Below are 18945 nucleotides of genomic sequence, written 5' to 3'. Positions count from 1 at the left end.
AGCCTGAAGCTTGGGGATAGAAACCCAAGGGGCGGATGATGTGGGTGGGGCTGCCTATGGGTGGGGAAAGAGCACAGAGGAGCGGGCTCAGTTCTACTGGTGCCATGAGGGGAGGGGTCAGCGAAGCCCAGACACCTTGGTCTGGAAGAACACTAGTAATCTGCAGGACCCCTGAGAAGGCCCACACCTTCAGGACAGGGTCGAGGTTTGGAGGAAAGAAGTCTGGAGTTGGGGGACAGAGAGAAGCCATAGGTCAGGGTGACTCTGAGTTCCCTGAAGGTATGACCTTCAGCTGTGTCCCCCAGTCCTGCAGGTTCCAAATGCACCCCTTATCACCTTCTGTAGTGGGTTGAATAGTGTCCCCCAAAAGATGTCTATATCCAAATGTCTAGACCCTGGGAACATTAGGTTACTTGGAAAGGGTCTCTGCAGCCATAATTAAGGGTTTTGAGATAAAATCATGCTGGTTTCACTGGGTGGGCCCTAAGTCCAACAACAAGTGTACTTATAAGAGACAGATGAGAGGAAGGCCATGTAAAGACAGAGGCAAACTTTGGGGTGATGTGGCCACAAGCCAAGGAAGCCTGGAGCACCACAAACTGGAAGGGGCAGAAAAGGGTTTCCTACAGAGCAGAGCTCCCTTGGATTTCAGATCTGTAACTTCTAGGACTGTGAGAAAATCATCTGTTGTTTTAAGCTACCCAGTCTGTGGTCACTGGTTAAGGCAGGCCTGGGATGCTAACAAGTCTGCCTTCCCAAGTCAGGGAACACAGCTGTACCTGGCTCCCCCCCTCTGGCCCTGTTTGCATGCAGGCCTGATGGCAGGGAAAGAGCTGGTGGGGGCTGGATAGAACCAAGGTAGCTCCCAGTCCTGCTGCGCCCTCCTGTATCAGAGAACAGTGCGCATCTCGCGTCTGTTCCTGCCTGGGCTGGGGTGGGCAGGAGAACAGGGTGCACTAAGCACCACCCAAACCCAGCAGGGAATACAGAGTGCAGGTCTATGAGGGGCATGGGGCAGGGTACACATGTTGTGTCCTTGCTTGGATCTAGCATGTGAGAGGTGGCAGGTGGGCGGCTAGTCAGTGTGGCCTGGAGGTGACAGTACGGACAGTGGGTATGTACAGAAGGTGCTCACATGTCCTTCCTTGCCTGACTTCCAGGTTGCCCTCCTGTTTACTTCGCACATTTCTTCAGAATCTACCAGGAGCTTCTTGCGCCCAGTCCAGCCCAGGCCATGGTGGCTCCCGATCTGGGGTCCCCCTGTGTCTGCCCTCACTAGTCTTTCCCCCACCTTGCTGCCCCGCCCCCCCGGAGCCGGCAAGCCAGCACGGGTCATCCAGCTCCAGATCCACCGGAGCCCCTAGCGCCTCTGGCCCCTTCCCGCACTGGGCCGGGCCATCCCGGCTTGGCCTCCTTTCCGACGTCCGGCAGCGGCTTCTCGGGGCTCTCCCCACCCCTGCCACTGCCAGATCCGTCCTCACTGCCTAACACGGGCCGGTCCTCCCAGCCTCCTGAGCCCCCGACCCGACCCTGCTTGATCTTTCATCCCAGCACGGGTCAGCTTGCCACACACCACGCGGTGTGCGGACCGACAGCGCTGGTGGTTTCCCGCGTCTGAAGCAGACGGGGCGCGGGGCGGGGGTCTCCTCCCGCTGGGCCCGGCACCTGGAGGAGCCCGCCCACACAGGACTCCGTCAGTGTGTGGTCCAGGAGCGACTGCAGGTCACGAAGCTGCTCGTTGCGGGAGCGCCACGGGGCAGCTGGGGCCAGAGCAACGCGGGCTGGGGGCGTGACCAACGCCGGGAGGGCCGCGGCGCCGCGTGCGGGGCAGGCAGCAGGGTGGGGGCGTGTTCACGGGCGTGGGGCGGGGCCAAGCCTGGGGGGCGGGGTCTCAGGTGTGCCGGACGGCCGCTGCCATTCGCCCTGGGCGGAGGGCGGAGGCTCGGACTGTACCAAGTCCCAGCGGGGGAGGGCTGACACGGAACAGCCTGCCGGCGGGGGCCTAGACCCTACAGGCTCCTCCAGACACTGGTCTTCCTGGCAGGTGAGCCAGCATTAGGCCGCGTCTTGAAGCCTCGAGGCCCTCGGCCGCGGCGAGCGGCGGCTTCCGCCCCTCCCGGCTCTTCTTCCCCTCCCTGGTCCCAGTGGTCCCCGCCCACGGGCGGGGCGAGGCGGGAGGCCCGGAAGCCGGCTCCGTGCACTTCCGGGTCGGGGAGCGCGCGGCGACGGCGACGGCGGCGGCTGCGGCGGCGGTGGCGGCGGCCTAGTCGAGGCCGGCGCTCGGGCAGCGCGGCGAGCGCCCGGGAGCGGCGGAGGGACGCAAGAGTCTCGGGTATGGGCGGGGCCCGCGGCGGCCTGGGGGGTCCCGGCCGCGCCCGGGCGCGAGGGCCGTCCCCGAGCGCCGCGCGCTTTGTCTGCGGCCTGGCCCGCAGGGCGAGGCCTGCGCCGCGCTGGCCCCGGGAGGGCGGGCGGGGAGGGCCGGCGCCCAGGCCGGGAGCCCCTTCGGCCGGCGCGCGGGTTTCTGGAGTCGCCGCCGCCTGTCCACCGTCGCGGGGGGCGCACCCGCCTGGTCCCGTGGGAGCCCCCCAGCCGTGCCCGGCGTCAGCGAGGCGTGACCCTGTGCCGACTCGTTCCCCGCTCCCGGTGGCCCCTGCGGCCGGCGGCGTCGTCTGCGTCTGGGCAGCCCGATCGGCCGGCGGGACGGTTTCCCGGTAGCTCGCGTCGTCCTCCCAGCGAGCCGCGGGAGGAGGTATTGTCCTTCCTGCTCCGCGCGTGAGGGGTGCGCGACTTGCCCCGGGCGCGCCGCTGCCGAGCGCACAGCCTCCGGCCCCTGCTCTGCGCTGTTTTTAGCAGCGCCCGGTGATGCCTTGTCAGTCGCGGAGGTCAGGGGCTGTCGTTTCTCGGAGCAAGTGATGGTCGGCCTGGGAGCCTCCTTCTAGCCAGGGCTCGTGTGGCTGGACCCTGGGGCTCAGGCGAGGCCTCCCAGGACCTCCGGAGAGTGTTGAGTCAGAGTACCAGCGGCTGGCGCCTTCCGGTGCAGTCTGTGCACCAGGCCAGTGGCAGGGCTCGGCCAGGACCAGCTCAGCTTTGGGCTTCTCTGCAGCCCCCCCAGAATGGACGCTTGGTGTCCACGGCAGCCCTGCATACACCTCGTTGGCCCTACTTTTTCACTTCCATTGCAGTTTCAGTTTTCAGGTCTCCTGTCCTTCGTGGCAGACGTGGCGTCAGGAACCACAGCCCTGGCCGGGTGGGAGATGTTGGACCTGGCATGCTTGCCCGGGGCCTGGCACAGGGGCCGGTTACCACCAGAAGTTCTTTGGGTTCCTTCGTAATGGTCAGAATCGTACGTGCTTTGGGTCCTTGCATTTGAAAAGAAGAAAATTGTTTCCTCTCAGCTCCCTCAATCCAGAGCAGAGAGGAGAGCCCCAGAGTACCGCCAGCGTTGCCTGTGGCCGGGAGCGGGCCAGCGGGGTGGGGATGGTGAGCATGGACAGGCGCCTGTGAGCCGGGGCTGCTGGTGGCCCCAGGAACACACAGCTCTGACCCCAGTGTTCTGGACAGGGAGAGGGCTGCTGGGGTCTCTAGTGGCTGCCGCCTCGGTATTTGCACAGGTGCTTACTCTGGGAAGTACTTTCAGAGGCTGCCTGGGTGTTTTGCCAGCAGTTAACTGTCACGTGATGATGTTAGCCCAGATGATGTTCAGCCTCGTGGCTGACACTCTCCTGCTGCCCTCACAGCTGTGGTGGAGCAGCACAGGCTCCATGGGACTTAACCCCGCAGGTGCCGGGCCTGGTGGACTTCAGCCCCATTCCTGGGTGGGTATTTCTGGCAAGCCCCAGGATCGCAACCCCAGTCGCAGCCTTGCTGACTTCTTCCGACAGCCCTCTGAGGCAGGCCCTGCCACTGCCCGTTCCCGTGGACCTGGGTCTTGGTGCACCAAGGGAGAAGCCAGGGGCTGTTTGTTCAGACTTTTGAACTTGTGCTTGTATAACACATCATCAGGGAAAGAATTTGCACCCCAGAATCTGCCCTCGGCTGTGCTCTGTCATCTCTTAGGTGGCCTCAGGGGTGACGTTTTCTGGTGTGTGAAGCATTCCCTGGTAGGGTTATGTGTGTTGGTACAGCGAACACTTGAACAGCACAGGGATTAGGGGCGCCAGTCAGTGCAGTGGATAATCCATGCATAACTTCTGACTCCCTCTGAAGACTGTTGCTGACAGCACCCTGTTGAATGGAGGCCTTACCGATGACACAAGCAGTTGATGAACGCGTGTTTCTTTTAATAAAGTGAGCTGAAGGGAAAAATACTACCAAGAACATCGAAGGGAAGGAAAGCACGTTTATAGTGTTGTATTCGCCCCAAAACTTTGCACGTGCAAGTGGACCTGTGCAGTTCAAACCCATGTTTTGGGGCCGACTTGCAGAAAGGTATTTCCCTCCCTACAGGGCAGGAAGTTTGCTGCACACTTTAGGGGCAGGGTAGGCATTGGAGTAGGTGTCCCAGGATGACCTTGTGGAGTCCAGTTATGGGAATGGTGATGACACAGGCCAGAATGTTCTAGGCCCTCTTCCCTGACCCCACAGGAGAGGTGTCATCCTCCTGGAAGGGCTGTGGCCCTGTCGTATCCTGAAGTCTGTATGCCTCCAGCAGGAGTCATGGCCGGCAGCTGCAGGACGGCTGGGTCCCTGCCGTGTTGCTGAGTCGCCAGACAGTTAGGGTGCAGACCCTTAATTGAGTGGGGCCGTGGCTCATGTTCTCAACCTTAGAACACTAAGTAGAGGAAAGGTGGTGGCTTTAGGGGGTGAATGATTCTGTAGAACCACCTCTGAGTGTACTGTTTCCAGGTAGGAACAGCATAAGGCAGTTGGCAGTTTCATCAAATTAACACGCCCTCACTAATTTAGAACTGGGGGCTTTGTAAGGGAAGTTAGGCTCTCCAGAGTCTGAATCTGGCCTTAGCCCCACCAGGGGATTATTCTCCGGGAGCATCTGTCCAGAGGTGGTGGTGATAAGCCCTTCTCTGGTTGCCACGTGAAGCTCTGGGTGCTGGCACGTGGTGCATGGGGAGGAAGCCTGCGTGTGGGGTCCACGAAGAAGCCTTACCTGGTCGGGTCTCCTTCCCAGTTCTTGCTTTGCCTCTCTGCCTGCTGGTCTTTTGTGTGACCCATTTCCTCTGACCATGGAGAGTGGACTTGGCCTAAAGCACACCATACCCCAGGGAGGGTTTTCTTCGTCCTGGCTTTGTAAGTACCTGAGGGACTCCTTGTGGGAAGCGTTTCCTCTGAGAGTCATCTGGGAGATGAAGTGTAGAGCATTGTTGAGAAAGGAGCCCTTATTTGAGGTCAGAAGTTGGAGGTCTGGCAATGGAGGTAGATGTGTTTTGCTACATTTGTGAGGTCATCTGTCTCGGTCTTCTGTGTTGTTCTTGCAGTGACAGGACAGAGGAGGCAGGACAGGGCTCCTGGACATCACGAGCCCAAGAGCAAAGTGGCCATGGTGTCTGAGAGATGAGCCTGGACTCTGTGTCCCGTGGGGGGGTGCGGTCAGAACAGCTCAGCGGACATGCAGCCCCTGGTGCGCGGAGGTCAGGCTGGCCAACGCTGGCCAAGAGCGACAGGGCAGGAGAGTGCAGGGACAGGGTCCTCTTAGCCCCTCCACCCTTCTGACACCTACCCCGCTAGGTTGACATCCCTGCTCTGCCTCAGCTTATAAGCCTGGCGTCAGGATTCCTTGGGACTGGTGAGGTGCCGTAGGTGCCAGACTGAAGCTTACTTAGCTCGTCGTAAATTGGGATTTCAGTTTTTTGCTCTGTAGGTGAGAATCAGGGTCTTCTCTCCTACCTGTGCACAGCTTTGCAGTTCAAGTTGCTTTCTCTCACGGCTCGGCCTCCCTGTCCTCCGGACGAACCTGTCACCGGGTCATGCTGTGTGCCGAGGGACTGTCGGGCTTTCAGGAGGGGAGCGTTGCATCTTGGGACAGTTGAGAACTTCCTGACTCTGGTTTATTTCAGAGCCGAACGCCAATGTCCAGGGATGGATGACGACAGTCTGGACGAACTTGTGGACCGAAGCCCAGGGCCGGCCAGACGCCGGCGACTCAGCCCCGCCGCCCTGGCCAGCAGTGCTGGTGAGCCAGTCTCCCACCCCTTCTTCCCCAGCCGGGGCGGGGCGCAGGGGGCTGCGGCTCATACCTCTCAGAAGCAGCGGGGCTGCCTCGTGTGCGGGGTCCCTTTGGAGGGTTATGTGCGTGGGTCAGTTTTCAACTTTTACTCCTTTTTCTAAGTTCTTCTTTGTCTCTGACTGCGTGAGGGCTACGTACGTTTATCTTACTGCTCCGCTGAGTCGCCCAGATGTAAGCAGAGTGAGAGGACGTGCTTCCCTGCTTCTGTCCTCACCCATGGGGGCAGCTGCTCGTAGTCCGTTGGTGGGCGCTTCGGGCACCTCCGTGCCTCCGGGAGGCGGCGTCCCCCGTCGCTGCCTTGGTTGTGACACTTTCTCGGGGGCCCTGTCTCCACTTCTTTTGCTGTAGAAGAAAGCAGTGACGGCGCCGGCGGGGGCTCTGAGGACGACACGGGCAGCGAGTGCAGCTGCAGCACGGACGGAGCGGACGAGGATGGGGGCCTGGAGGACCCGTCCGGTGAGAGCGCCGCCGTCTGCGCGGCCTCCCGCTGTCCCTCGCCGGGACGGGGACCACTGTTGACGGAGCGGTGCTGGGGTTGGTGGCCCACACTGGCCGGCGGAGGGCCACACTCCCAGCGGGCCTCCCCTCTGCCAGGGCAGGGGCTCACCTTCATTGTGGTCCTTTGTTTCAGAGTTCAGTTTGACAGCACAGCTTCTTTTTTTTTTTTTTTTAAAGATTTTATTTATTTATTTGAGAGAGAGCATGAGCAAGGAGAAGATCAGAGGGAGAAGCAGGCTCCCCATGCAGCTGGGAGCCCGATGCGGGACTCGATCCCGGGACTCCGGGATCATGACCTGAGCCGAAGGCAGTCGTCCAACCACCTGAGCCACCCAGGCGTCCCAACAGCACAACTTCGTTAAAGATTAAAATGTTTAGGAATGCGGAGCAGCACGAACTGGGGTCTTTTTGGGGTGAGCCCAGTGGAGTGGATTTGCCAGCACAGTGAGCAGAGGCTTGCCGTGGCCCAGGGCCACCTGGCCAGGACTCTCAACAGGCCAGCTCAGTGTAGCCATTCGTGGCTTCCTCTCATTCTTCTGACCAGAGCCCCCGAGAGCTGACGAGCGCAGGCAGTGATTTCATTAAGGAATTCCTAGCCCCTTCGTGCCGGTTGACTTCTGTGCCCTCGAACTTCTGCATAGGGAATGTTGCCATAAGGGACTCTGGTTGGGCTCACAGCACCTCCTTCCCTGTCCCTCTAGCCACCTTGGCTGCCGCATGGCTTCCCAAGGCCCCCAGGCCAGGCCACCCTGTCTGAGACCCGCTGGGCTCACCTTCCAGAGAGGGAGGGCGCACTTGGCCCTAACTGCTGATAGGGCGCTAGGCTTTGGAAGTAGTCATCAAGTCGGGAGAGAGGCATGGTCCTAAAGCAAGTACCATCTGCAGATCATGGTCTCTCTGGGCTCTTGCAGTTGGCAGTGTTAGAATGTTACAGAAAGGTAACGGGCTCCTGAAGGAACAGGGTTGCAGCAGCATGAGCGGATGTGAGTTTGCAACTTTGTGCGTGTTGGTGACTTACTCGTCCACAGTTGGATTTCGGATGCTGCACACAGGGACCTGAAAGTATGTCCTGAGTTTGCAGGTCACGAATAGAGTTCTTCTGATTGTCCCCCACGATTGACGTGTGGCGTTGGGCTGACCTGCAGCAGGTCTCAGGCACAGTCTCTTGGCATTGGCAGAGCTGAAGGCAGGAGGTTCGTCCCTCCAGCAAAGGTTTGAGGGCCTGCTGGATGCCAGAGAATCTGGGTGGGGCCCGGAGGGAGTGCAGAAGCCCGCTGACCTGCTGTTCCTGAGCTCAACACTTAGCAGCAAAGACAGTGATGGAAAGAAGTGGTTATAACAAGGGTAGTCCATGGCAAGAGTAGGTACATGGGGCATCGCCAGAAGAGGGGTTCTGTGGGCCTAGAGTGGAGAGGAGAAGCTTCCAGAGAGGCCCGTCTAAGCTGTGTTGTGAAGACAGGAGGCAGGGGCTGGCGGTAGCGGACCGAGTGCTGCTGGAAACGGACAGGTGGCACAGAGCCGAGTGCCCAGGAGGGAGGGGGATGCGGGTGCCAGGCCTGCAGGTGGGGAGGCGCTGCATGGAGGGAGTGCCTGAGCCCTGCTCGTGGCTCACAGGCCCGTCTGCTTACGGGAGTGCCCTTGGCTCCTTCGGCACCAGCCTTGCTAACAGGCGGCGGCCTATCCTGAGCAGGTTCCGGGAAGTGCAGTCAGACCTTGAGAAGGGGAATCTCCTAAGGGGCATTTCCTGTATCCTGCAGGCCTGGCCCGTCCCAGAGCAGCTCTTTCTGCTTGCTGCTTTTCTTGCCGTAGCATTCATCTTGTAAACGGCTAGCGCGAGAGCAGCTGCTGCCTTTCCAACTTCAGGTGTCAGCTACTTGAAAGGGCCATCTGGGTGGCTCAGTCGAGTGTTGGACTCTTGATTTTGGCTTAGGTCATGATCTCGGGTCCTGAGATTGAGTCCCACATCGGGGTCTCTGCTTTGGCGGGGAGCCTGCTGTCCCCTCTCTCTCTCTTCCTGCCTCTCTGCCTACTAGTACTCCCTTGTCTGTCAAAAAAAAAAAAGAAAAAAATATATATCTTTAAAAAAATGTATTAGAAAAGTCTTACCACAAAAACTGAGAACGTTGGCCTCGGATCTGTGGCCTGACCCCCAGCCTCCAGGCCGAGCGCACACCACTCCACAGGGAGCTGTGACGGACGAGGGAGTGGCAGTGACAGTGGCCTGCTCAGGCTGCAGCCTCCGGGCACCCCCATCTCTGGCTCCGGCATGGACCGTGCCCTTCTTGGGGACCCTGTGTTCGTCCGTACCTTCCTCACTGATCCCCTAGTGAGGCAGGACCATCGTCGGCAGCCCCTGCGGAGGGGCGCACGGAGGTAGACGGCTCAGGTCCCCGCACACCCTGTGGGTCTTTACGGCTCCCGTCCTTGCTGGTCGCCGTCCCTCATTGCCGTCGCACTCCAGATGCTGCGCAGGGCCTCGCGGCCCTGAGATGGCCAATTCTTTTGCCTTTCGGAATTCCATAGGGAGAATCTGACCGCCTGGACTGAACCCCCTTGTGCTCGCTCTGCCCTTAGCAAAGCAGGAAAGCTGAGAGAAGCCCACTCTCGAGCAGCTTCCCCCGTGCCCTTTTCAAAACTTTTGCATACCAGTTTCATTAGGTATTATTTTCGTGCTGTGTAACCAGCAGCTCAGAACAGTGTGCTCGTGACCTCAGTGTTTCCAGGGTCAGCAGTCCCGGTGTGCGTTGCTGGTCCTTTGCCCAGGTCTCACTCGCCAGCATCGGGGGTCACGAGGCTACAGGGCCCACCGGAGGCTCAGGTTCCTCCTCCAAGGGCACTGCTTGTTGGCAGAATTCAGAGCCTTGAGAGGGTAGGGCTGAAGTCGTGACCTCTGGCTGGCTGTCGGCAGGGGACTGTCCTCTGCTCCTGGAGGCCACTCCCTTGACCGGCAGGCAGGTCACAGAGCTGCTTGCTTGCTTCCACGCCTGCAGGCGCATATCGCTCTGACTTCTTTCTCTGCAACCATCCGGGGAAAATGGCTTTTAAAGGATGCACCTGTTTGGGAAAAGAGTACTTCCTCGGCCACGCTGCAGCAGGCCTGTAGGGGAGCCACGGGCTCTGTCTGCCCTGGAAGGGATTGGATGTGGCTGTGTCCTGGGCCCTGTGAGGATGCTCCTGCCGCACAGGTGAACTTGAACCTCTCGTGGAGTTTGCATACGCTGACCGCTGTGTTGAACTGACAGTGTCTCCCTTTGTTGCTGGTCCGGATCCAGCCCCAGAACCTCTCAGAAATTGATCAGAACTGCCATATTGTCCAGTTAGGAATCCATGGCCCCTACATCCCCAAAGAAAAAGCAATAGACCTGTAAGGAAGGTCTCGTGTGGAGGCAGATGGTTTGTTAAGACCGTGTTTGGGGGAGGGTTTTGGGGGTGTGTGGCCCTCTCTGGAGGCTGCTGTGCTCTGCAGGGGCCGTTGTCCGACGGGGGCGGGCCCCTGGCAGCTGCCCTGATGGGGAGTGTTCGGCTTCCGCAGCAAGGGAGGGGCTTGTGGAGCCGGGATGGCCGCTCAGCTGCACCCCATCCTCTTAGCTCGGAAGCCACCTCAGTGAGGTGCCCAGGGGTGGGCCTGTCGGGCAGGGCGTCAGAAAGGTGTCTGTCCCCTGAGTACAGGATTTAGAAACGTGCCTTCCTGCATGCCGCTGTGGCCTGTTTGCTTCCGGGGCTCCAGCTCGCAAAGTCACATTTCTCCTTTTTCAAGGTTCAGAAGACTCTGAAGAAGAAGGAGGAAGAGGAGAGGGCGCGGAGGCCTTGGTGGCTGTGGTGGACGCTCAGGGGAAGTTGGAAGCCAGTGGCGCATTCAGTTCTGACGATGATTCCGAGAGCTGCCCGATTTGTCTCAATACTTTCAGGGACCAGGCTGTGGGGACCCCGGAGAACTGTGCCCATTATTTCTGCCTGGATTGTATCGTCGAATGGTCCAAGGTGAGGAGGCAGCTTCTCTGGGGTCCGTCCTTCCTTCAGGATGACCTGTCTCCATTTACGAGTGACCCTGCAGTCGCCGGCCTCTTGCCCGTGGCGCGCTCTGTTCCGCGGTAGACACGGAGGCCGTAGCATTGGTTCCTTGCGTGCTCTTCACTTTGGTTGGTGTGCTCCTGACTCTTGGGGTTTCCAGGAGAGCTCAGTGTGGGGTGTTGTGCCCGTGGGGCATGGGATGAGGAGGCGGGAGAGAGAAACGTTACTTCTGGGTCAGTGCCCCGTGGGGACCTGTGTGCGGGAATCCCGAATGACTCCGGGCAGTCTGTGGCTGGCAGAGGCAGCCCGGTATGTCGTGACCTCACAGACAGAGCGTGGGACGGAGCTCGGCACCGAGTCATGACAACCAGCAGGACAGGGAGCCCACCGGAAGACAGATAAAGGGAACGTATCAGAAACCGTATATTGTGTGATGAACTTTAATTTTTAGAAGATTTTATTTGAGAAAAGAGATAGTGAAAGAGAGCACAGGTTGGGAGGACAGGGACAGGCCCTCTGCTGAGCAGGGAGCCCGATGCAGGGCTCGATCCCAGGACCCTGAGATTGTGACCTGAGCCGAAGGCAGAGGTGTCACTGACTGAGCCCCCCAGGTGCGCAACCCCCCCCCCCAGCCCGATGGTGAACTTGAGCAGCAGTAACCCTCTTCCGACTTTTTAAACTACTTACTGTGAAAAACCCTGAAGATGAAGAAGAGGACAGGAGAAGTGATGAGCGCCCCCACCCCCGCCCGTCCCTGCCTTCAGGAGCCATCTGTCCTCCTCTGGGCAGCCTGGAACTCGACCCACACGGATGCTGTGTGTAGTGGATCTCCATGCCTCCACCTCCCTCGCGAGGTTAACAGTGACCCCACCGCTCCAGTCCTGCTTCCCGTGTTTCCAGACAGCTCAGGAGTTTGGACCTTGGCCATGTTTGTGCTGCCTTGAGGCCACCTCACCTGTCTGCTGCCGCACTGTGTCGTTCCAGGGCTTCCTGTCCTGTGGGGCTGGACCTGATGGCACAGGTTAGATGAAGGGTTAAATTTTTTTCGCAACCAAAGCCTTATAAACTGAGGAGCCTGACAAGGTGCTGGTTTTCTAGTTGGTATCATACTGGATTAGCAGGAGGAGAAAATACAGGTAGAAGTGTCATGTAGGAAAAGGTTCTCGTCACAAGTAAGTTTGTCGACAGACGTTTTCCAGAACTGTCAGAACATGAAGCGCAGCGAATGGCTGAGCACAGGATAAACAGACGAAAAGTCCTACTCAGAAGCGAGTCATCGGAAGACACGTGAGACCTGTGAAGACCTTTTCTAAGACCATTGAGTCTGAATGAAGAAAGCACTTTCTGGAGGGAAGTGCCAGCTCCAAGAGATGGCCATGGCGACCCCGGGGCCTCCTGGGCCCTCAAAGCATTGTGAAGTGTGGAGAGGAGGGACGGAAAATAGCAGGAAAATACCAAGACTTGCCGGTTCTTTCAAGAAAGGGAGAAGCCCCTCCCGGCTATTGAGATTTATGAAACGGCAGTGAGTGCACCGGACTTGCCCCGGGATGGAGACCAGGCCCCGGGAGCGTGGTGGGGACCTGCAGGTCCTGCCACACATGGTGGGCAGCAGGCAGCGTCTCGCACGAGGGAGAGAGGGGCTCGGTACGTGTGTGTGAGACGGAAGGAAGGCGGGCCCGGCTTGCGGCGCGCACACAGCATCCCCTGGATTCAAGATCGGAAGCGAGCGAGCCGTGTTCTGAAGCCGTCGGAAGAAGATGCAGGGCCCCTGTCAGGACAGGGAAGGGCTCCTCACCCCGAGTCGGGGCCGCCGGGAGGACTTAAGCGAGGCCTGCCGGGAGCCAGGTTCCACCACGAGACACACCACAGGAGTCCCTGAGGGTCAGACCCAAGACGGGGCAGGACAGGAGCCCCTGTACCTCTTGGGCTGGTGTTAAGTGAAGGTTGGATGATCAGGTTATAGTGAGGTTTTGACCCCTGAGGGAATTCTTCATTTTGAATGGAGAAAATGATCCTGCGGGATCCTGACACAACTTTTATCTCTTACAGAATGCCAATTCCTGTCCAGTCGATCGAACTGTGTTTAAGTGTATTTGTATTCGAGCCCGGTTCGGTGGTAAAATCCTGAAGAAGGTAAGCAGAGGTGCAGCGGTCGAGCCCCCCGCGCCGTCTTACGTCGGTCCCTGTGTGAGGGGAGAACGTGCTTGCAGGGCCCGTCGGTTTCCTGAAGGGATCGTGTTGGCCAAGTGCTTTTCAGGGAGCCACTGCGGGCCCTCTGCAGCCTGTAGGGGCGACGCCGGTTGATGGAGGAGCTGCCTTGGCCGCTGGTTCTGGGTGACGCAGACAGTGGCCGTTTCTCAGGCGTCCTCTGCCCCACGCCCACCTGCCTTCCCTCCGCCTCCCTGCTTCTCTTGCGCCGCGGCCGACGCGGGGCGCCCACACGGCCGACGGCACTGGGCAGCTCAGAGGTTCTCCTTTGCTCTTAGGTGTGTGCTCTGTAGAGGCACGCGGAGCTCCTGGCGGTAGGCCTGCCGTTTCGTCTTGGAGCCCGAGGTGTGCGGGCACTCGGGCCCTTGCTGGGCTCTGGTTTGTGCTGCAGGAGGCAGCTGCGGTTCTGGCCCTGGCCCAGGCGCTCTGTTCTCCTCCACCCGGGAGCGCCTCCCACGTCGGGTGGGCAGCCTCCGTTTACCCAGACTGGACCCTGAGCCCTTGCTGGGTGTGCAGAGAGGTCCTGGCAGCCCATGAGCGAGCCCGGCTCGAGAAGGTCCAGGAGCCACGGTGTGGGAGTCACCTGCCCGGCTCTGGAGAAAAAGCCGTGTGTGTGTGTGACAGGAGGAGGAGAGGCAGAGGCTGTGCCCTGTGGCGTGGGGAGACAGGTGGGGTGCAGAGGTGGTGTCCCATCTGAGGGGACTGTGTCCCCAGACCTCGCACATGTGAAGGCTCGGATGACGGAAGCTCCGAGGACCACATCTCTGAGCCTGCATGTTGAGGGCCGGCCCCACATGGGGCTGGGACTGTCCCAGTGCCGCGGCCCATGTGAGGACCGTGTCCTTGGCATCTGTGTCTCCCTGTCTTTGCCGGGTCGTACAGTCATTCTCACCAGAGGAAAGGCCTGCTGCTTCTGTCCTGCTCCCTCCTCGTGCTCCAGTGCCAGTGTCCTGGCTTGTGGCTGCCGGCTCCCTCCGCTCTGCGGCCCCTCCCCACCACCGGCAGGGAGAGGCTGCGCGGTCTGCTTCACAGTTTGGGCTGTACCTGCCGTGTGTCCAGCAGTGCTCTCCTGCTCACAGATTCCAGTGGAGAATGCCAGAGCCGGAGAGGATGAGGAAGAAGACCCAACCTTCTGTGAGGTGTGCGGCAGGAGTGACCGGGAGGACCGTCTGCTCCTCTGTGACGGCTGTGACGCCGGGTGAGCCTGGGGCCCTCCTCGTGGTGGCTCCGAAGGGCCCTGAGCCCCTTCTGCTGTCCCTAGTCCCTTACGGCTGGGAAGTGCCACAGGAAGCCCTGTGTTCTGGGCTTCCTCCCCTCAGTTGCGGTTGCGGTCGCCGAGGCCAAGCCCGCTGTGTCGGGAGCACCTGAATCCCAGGCCGCCGGTTGGTAGCCGGCAGACCTCCCGGGCTCCTCCGTTCCCTGCCGTTTATACTCTCGGCCTGTTCCTTCCAAATATCGTGAGGCTCCTTACAGAGATGCATGTAACACATCAAGACAGAAAAGCTGGGGTCTTTGGGGCCGGTCAGCAGCCCCGGGGGCCCAGACAAAGGACTTGTGTGGGACCCCGCCTTTTATGAGGTCAGGTGAGCCCTGTGTCCAGCAGGCCCTGGCTCCTGGGAGCCTTTGCCCAGCCTCCTTCCATCGTGGTTCCTCTTCTCAGGGACTCCCCCAGGGGCTGCCACTGGACGTCCGCAGATCAGTCTGTAAGCTTGTGGTGACGGGGCTGCGGCAGCGTCTCGGGGCACAGGCGGTAATGAGAGAATCCCACGGGGCTGGCAGGTCTGGAACTTCCTCTTGGGCTGCAGGTAGCCCTTTTCAGGATTGGGCTGAGAAGCAGCAGGAGGAAGTCTCGAGCCCTGGGGACTCAGAGCTGGCCCTGGAGGCGCTCGCTTTGTTCCACTGCAGGCTGGCCCGGGCTCTGACCCTGCCCTGCGCCTCCCGCGCCGGCCAGACAGCTGATGCGCGCTGTGCATGGACCTCCCTGAGACACCTTCTGGGGCCTCCCTCTCTGGGGCCGCCCTCGCGGCTGGCACGCTCTGCCCGTGTGCCCTTCCACGAGGGGCTGCCGGCGTGCGTGCCGTGTGAGTGCTCCACTCAGGGTGCTCCAGCTGGGGGGCCGGGGGCAGGTGTGTCTGACTGCCCCCTGCTCCTTGGTCGCTGTGAGTCTGGGGGATAGAAGGGGGTGCCTTCGGCGTCCTGCAAACCCCCGAGACCAGTCCCTGCTCTGCCATCCCCTGTGCCTCGTGTACAGTCTTGCCTGAGTACGGGCGGGAAGCTGAGGAAGCGTGGTCTGAGCAGGCAGCTTCGCTCTCAGAGCTCGCTTTCCATGCAAAACCGGTCCTGCCCCGTGTTTGTGGCCATTTGGGGCCTGGAGCAACCGGGTGCTATAGGAGAGGCCATCTGGGGTGGGAAGGGCTGTCCGTGGTCCTGGCCACTGGCCTCTGCTCTTGTAGCCCAGGGCCCCCCAGCCGGATGCCAGACTCCGGTGCCTTCTGCCCCTCCGCAGCGGCCGGAGAGCCCGGGTGAGGCCGTTCGAACGTTTGCTCACGGGCGGCTCGTGCCCTGCCGCTTCTGAATTGGGCCCATGGCCTCAGTGCTTTGCGCCGGGGTCTCTGTGTAATCTTAGACACTGGACAGAGGCTTGTAAGGACTTTTCACAGCTTTGTTAACTTTTTTATTCTTATAAAGTATGTTTGTGAATTTAACGTATGGATGTTTGTATTTTCCGTGCTTGAATTATTTAGCAGGTAAGAAAGCTCAAGTACGTAAAAATCCTGGTGAATCTAAAACGTTAAGCGCATAGGGGTCTCGTGCCTCCAGGCGCCCCCACGCCGCTCTTACCCGCCGCCTGCCGCGTCTTGTCGTTGTCGCTCGTCTTTTCCCGAAATGACTCCGTTACGTTGGAAGTAGAGTCACAAGGCTGTCGATACACAAATGTGTGTGACAGATCCTGCACTATTACTGGAAGTGAAGTACAGATTATCCCTGATTTTTTTGAAACTTGCAGTTGAACGGAAAGGCATTGAGTCACCAGAGACGCCACTGAGGACGTCACTGTGGTCCTTGCAGGCAGGAGGCCAGCTCTGGGTGCCTGGTCTACCCCGCTGTGCGGGGAATTGGGGATAGAGCTGTGCCCCTGTCCAGGTGGCTGCTCTGTGACCCTCCCTCTGTGAGTCCCCAGCCAGTCTTGCCTATGCACGGACTGCGCAGGACACAGGCTGGCCGGGCCGGGCACCTGTCACACAGCAGTGGCCTCCCCTCGAGGCCCTGGACCTTGGCCTGAGGAACACGTGGAGTGAGCCGTGTCGGGTCCTTGGAGCGCTTTGTGAGAAGCTGCGCAATTCCTAATTCTCATCTTGTGACCACGGAGCTCTCAGAAGGATCTTCTGAGGCTGGGATCTACTTGGGGTGTTGGGGTGCTCCCCAGGACTTGATGCTGGCCTGGACTGGCCAGGTTGCCTTCCAGGAGGGGCCTCCCAGCCCCCACTCCTGTCCCTGTGGCCCTTTTGTGAAGTCCTCCCCCAGCCTGGCTCCCTGGGTCCTCACATCCCCCCCCCCCAACCCCGTGACCAGCAGGTGGTCCTTCAGCTGCTCAGGATCTGAGCTCGGGTCTTCAGGGACTTAGTGGGGACTCCATTTGGGTGTCCATCTGGCTCAGGGCTGTCTGGGGTCTTGGCGTGAAGGTGGAGAGGCTGGCATGGGCAGCCCATGCCAGCGGTGAAGTGAATCTTCCCAAGCTGCTTTCATTGAAGACTGGGTCGAAGCCACTGGGAGACTGGGCTTGGGCCCCGTTTCTCTTTGCTCTCAGCACACAGAACCTGCCTTTCTCCCTTGGCTCCTCGGACTGGGTTGTGAAGGATGTGGTGCCAACATTTGAAACTCTTGGGGCTGCCGAGTGACCGTGGGGCGGGGAAGGACAAGCTGAGGTCCCATAACCAGCCAGAAGTGAGGCTCCAGGTGCAGGCAGGTGCAGGATACCGGCCATGGTTGGCCGCACGCCCCCCACGGGATAGAACTGCCCTCCATCACGAGGCCACCTGCGCCCATCCTTCCACGCAGTACACCTCCTGTGGAGGATTCCGGAGCCGCTGAGCCCCCTTTGGAGGGCGGAGATAGCCAGCGTGCCCCAGGGAAGGATGCAGGAAGATAGGGAGCCTCGTGTCTCCCATCCGATGCATGTGGACCTCTGACCGGGCCGGCCTGCATCGCGTCCCCAAGCTCAGCTCGGCGAGATGCTCCAGGTGGAAGCTGCCCGCAGCACCTCGCTGTGCGCTCAAGGCCCTTTCTCCGGTGGGGAGAGGAAGCACTGGGTCCCTCTCTCTCCCAAGGACCCGGTCCGTGGGTCAGGGCCCCTCCCTTATGATCTCAGGTAACCTCACCACTCCCGAGACCCCATGTCCAAATGCAGCGACTTTGGGTATTAGCGCTTCGACATGGGGACTGGGAGTCACAATTCAGTCTACAGCGGGGGCATGGCAGTCTTGGGACACATCAGGATGATGGTGGTGGCTCCCGGGATCGTGACAGTGGTGCTAAAGCCCCGTCTGCTCCTCGTTCCTGTAGGTACCACATGGAGTGTCTGGACCCTCCTCTCCAGGAGGTGCCAGTGGATGAGTGGTTCTGTCCGGAATGTGCTGCGCCTGGAGCTGCTCCCGCGGCAGGTATAGGTGCCGCCTCCCCCTCACCTTCTGGGAGAACTTGTAGGGTTTTCTGTCAGGGCAGCCCAGGACCCCGGGGAGATGCCCCCTGCCAGGCCAAGGCCATGGCAGACACACATCAGTCCAGGATGCACCTTCTTCCCAGATGCGGGTCCTGTGAGTGAGGAGGAGGTCTCCCTGCTCTTGGCTGACGTGGTGCCCACCACTAGCCGACTTCGGCCCCACGCGGGGAGGACCCGTGCTATTGCCAGGACGCGGCAGAGCGAGAGGGTCCGAGCGACTGTGAACCGGAACCGGATCTCCACCGCCAGGAGGATTCAGGTGGGCGCCCACGGTTGAGGCTGCCGGTCCCGCCGTGGAGCCGTGCCCAACTCAGCCCCTCGGGGTGCAGGGCCCTGTGGGAACACCAGCCACGGACAGCCCTGGCCCGGGGGTGGAGTGGAGGGGGGGCTCTTCTCTGCTGTCTGGCTGCTCAGGGAGTCGGGTGAGAGGACCTGGCGGAGGCGACTGCCCCAGCGCCCCGTCACAGATGCCTGCAGTCCTGCCTCCCTCCCTCCTGTGTCCGCCTCGCGCCCCATCTCCCTGGGCCCCCGCTGTGGCTGGCAGCCCGCACAGTCGGCTCCTTGTCACCCCGACTCGCGTCTCAGGAGGCCCTCCCCGGCCCCGGCCTGCCCGTGGGAGCGCGCGGCGTCTGTCGGAAGCAAGAAGGGCGCCCCCGCTCGGTCTGTTACTGGCGGGCCGGGGGCGCCCGGCTTCCGTGGTCGGTTTGGTGGGGCTGGCACTGGGTCCCTCAGGGGCTCCCAGGTGGTGCCGCCCCTGCTGGGGTCCTGCCCGGAGTCCTCCTCAGGGCACGGGGCCTGCGTGAGAAGCCCATGGGCGGGCGCCCTGCTGACGGCGCCGTCCTTGCCGTGTAGCATGTCCCACGGCACCTCGTGTCTTCTCTGCTGGACGAGACCATCGAGGCTGTCGCTGCGGGTCTGAGCTCTGCTGTGTACCAGCGCCCCGTGACGCCCCGAGCCGCCGCCAAGCGCAGGAGGAGAGTAGGTAAGCCCGGGAGTGGTGGCTCCGCTGCGGGCCGCGCGTGTGTGTCCCTGGGCAGCAGCCGGCCACGTGCTCGCCTCCCACGAGCTTCACCCGCAGAGCCGCGTCACGTTCTGCACGCTGGTGTTTTCACATCACAGAAGTACGGCACAGACACTCCGTGGGCCGGGCTGGTGGGGTCCGCCCAGGCCTTCTGACCATCCACCGCAGGCCTCCTGCACACGCATCCGGCGACTCGGCCGCCCCCAGTTGTTTGGGAAGCACTCTGTAGGCCTTGGTGGCAGAACCGTCTCGCTTCCCCCCGGATGCAGCGGTACACCAGGAAGCCCCTGCTTCTGGGCCTTTCTC

General features: G+C 60.8%; 1 protein-coding gene across 4 annotated transcripts in view; it reads left to right on the top strand.

Annotated features, from left to right (window-relative positions):
- Window positions 1-2176: 2176 nt before the first annotated feature.
- The window catches only part of PHRF1 (PHD and ring finger domains 1), a 27586-nt gene continuing 10817 nt past the window's right edge, over window positions 2177-18945 (top strand). For 2 of the 4 annotated variants that reach the window (XM_045067040.1, XM_045067039.1), the window contains exons 1-9: window positions 2177-2332; window positions 6012-6127; window positions 6530-6637; window positions 10437-10660; window positions 12740-12823; window positions 13978-14096; window positions 17462-17559; window positions 17702-17877; window positions 18471-18600. In XM_045067040.1, the coding sequence (XP_044922975.1) occupies window positions 6034-6127; window positions 6530-6637; window positions 10437-10660; window positions 12740-12823; window positions 13978-14096; window positions 17462-17559; window positions 17702-17877; window positions 18471-18600 (1033 nt within the window). In that variant the 5' untranslated portion in view covers window positions 2177-2332; window positions 6012-6033. Of the gene's footprint in view, window positions 2333-6011; window positions 6128-6529; window positions 6638-6948; window positions 7093-10436; window positions 10661-12739; window positions 12824-13977; window positions 14097-17461; window positions 17560-17701; window positions 17878-18470; window positions 18601-18945 lie in introns of those variants that run through there. The other 2 variants (XM_045067042.1, XM_045067043.1) reach the window with 2 other exon arrangements.

The sequence above is a fragment of the Mustela putorius genome, unplaced genomic scaffold, assembly GCF_011764305.1.
Source record: "Mustela putorius furo isolate JIRA1106 unplaced genomic scaffold, ASM1176430v1.1 tig00000127_pilon_pilon_pilon, whole genome shotgun sequence".
NCBI classification, from domain to species: domain Eukaryota; kingdom Metazoa; phylum Chordata; class Mammalia; order Carnivora; family Mustelidae; genus Mustela; species Mustela putorius.
Note: the sequence above shows the minus strand (reverse complement) of the source record. Positions and strands in the feature narration are given on the sequence as shown.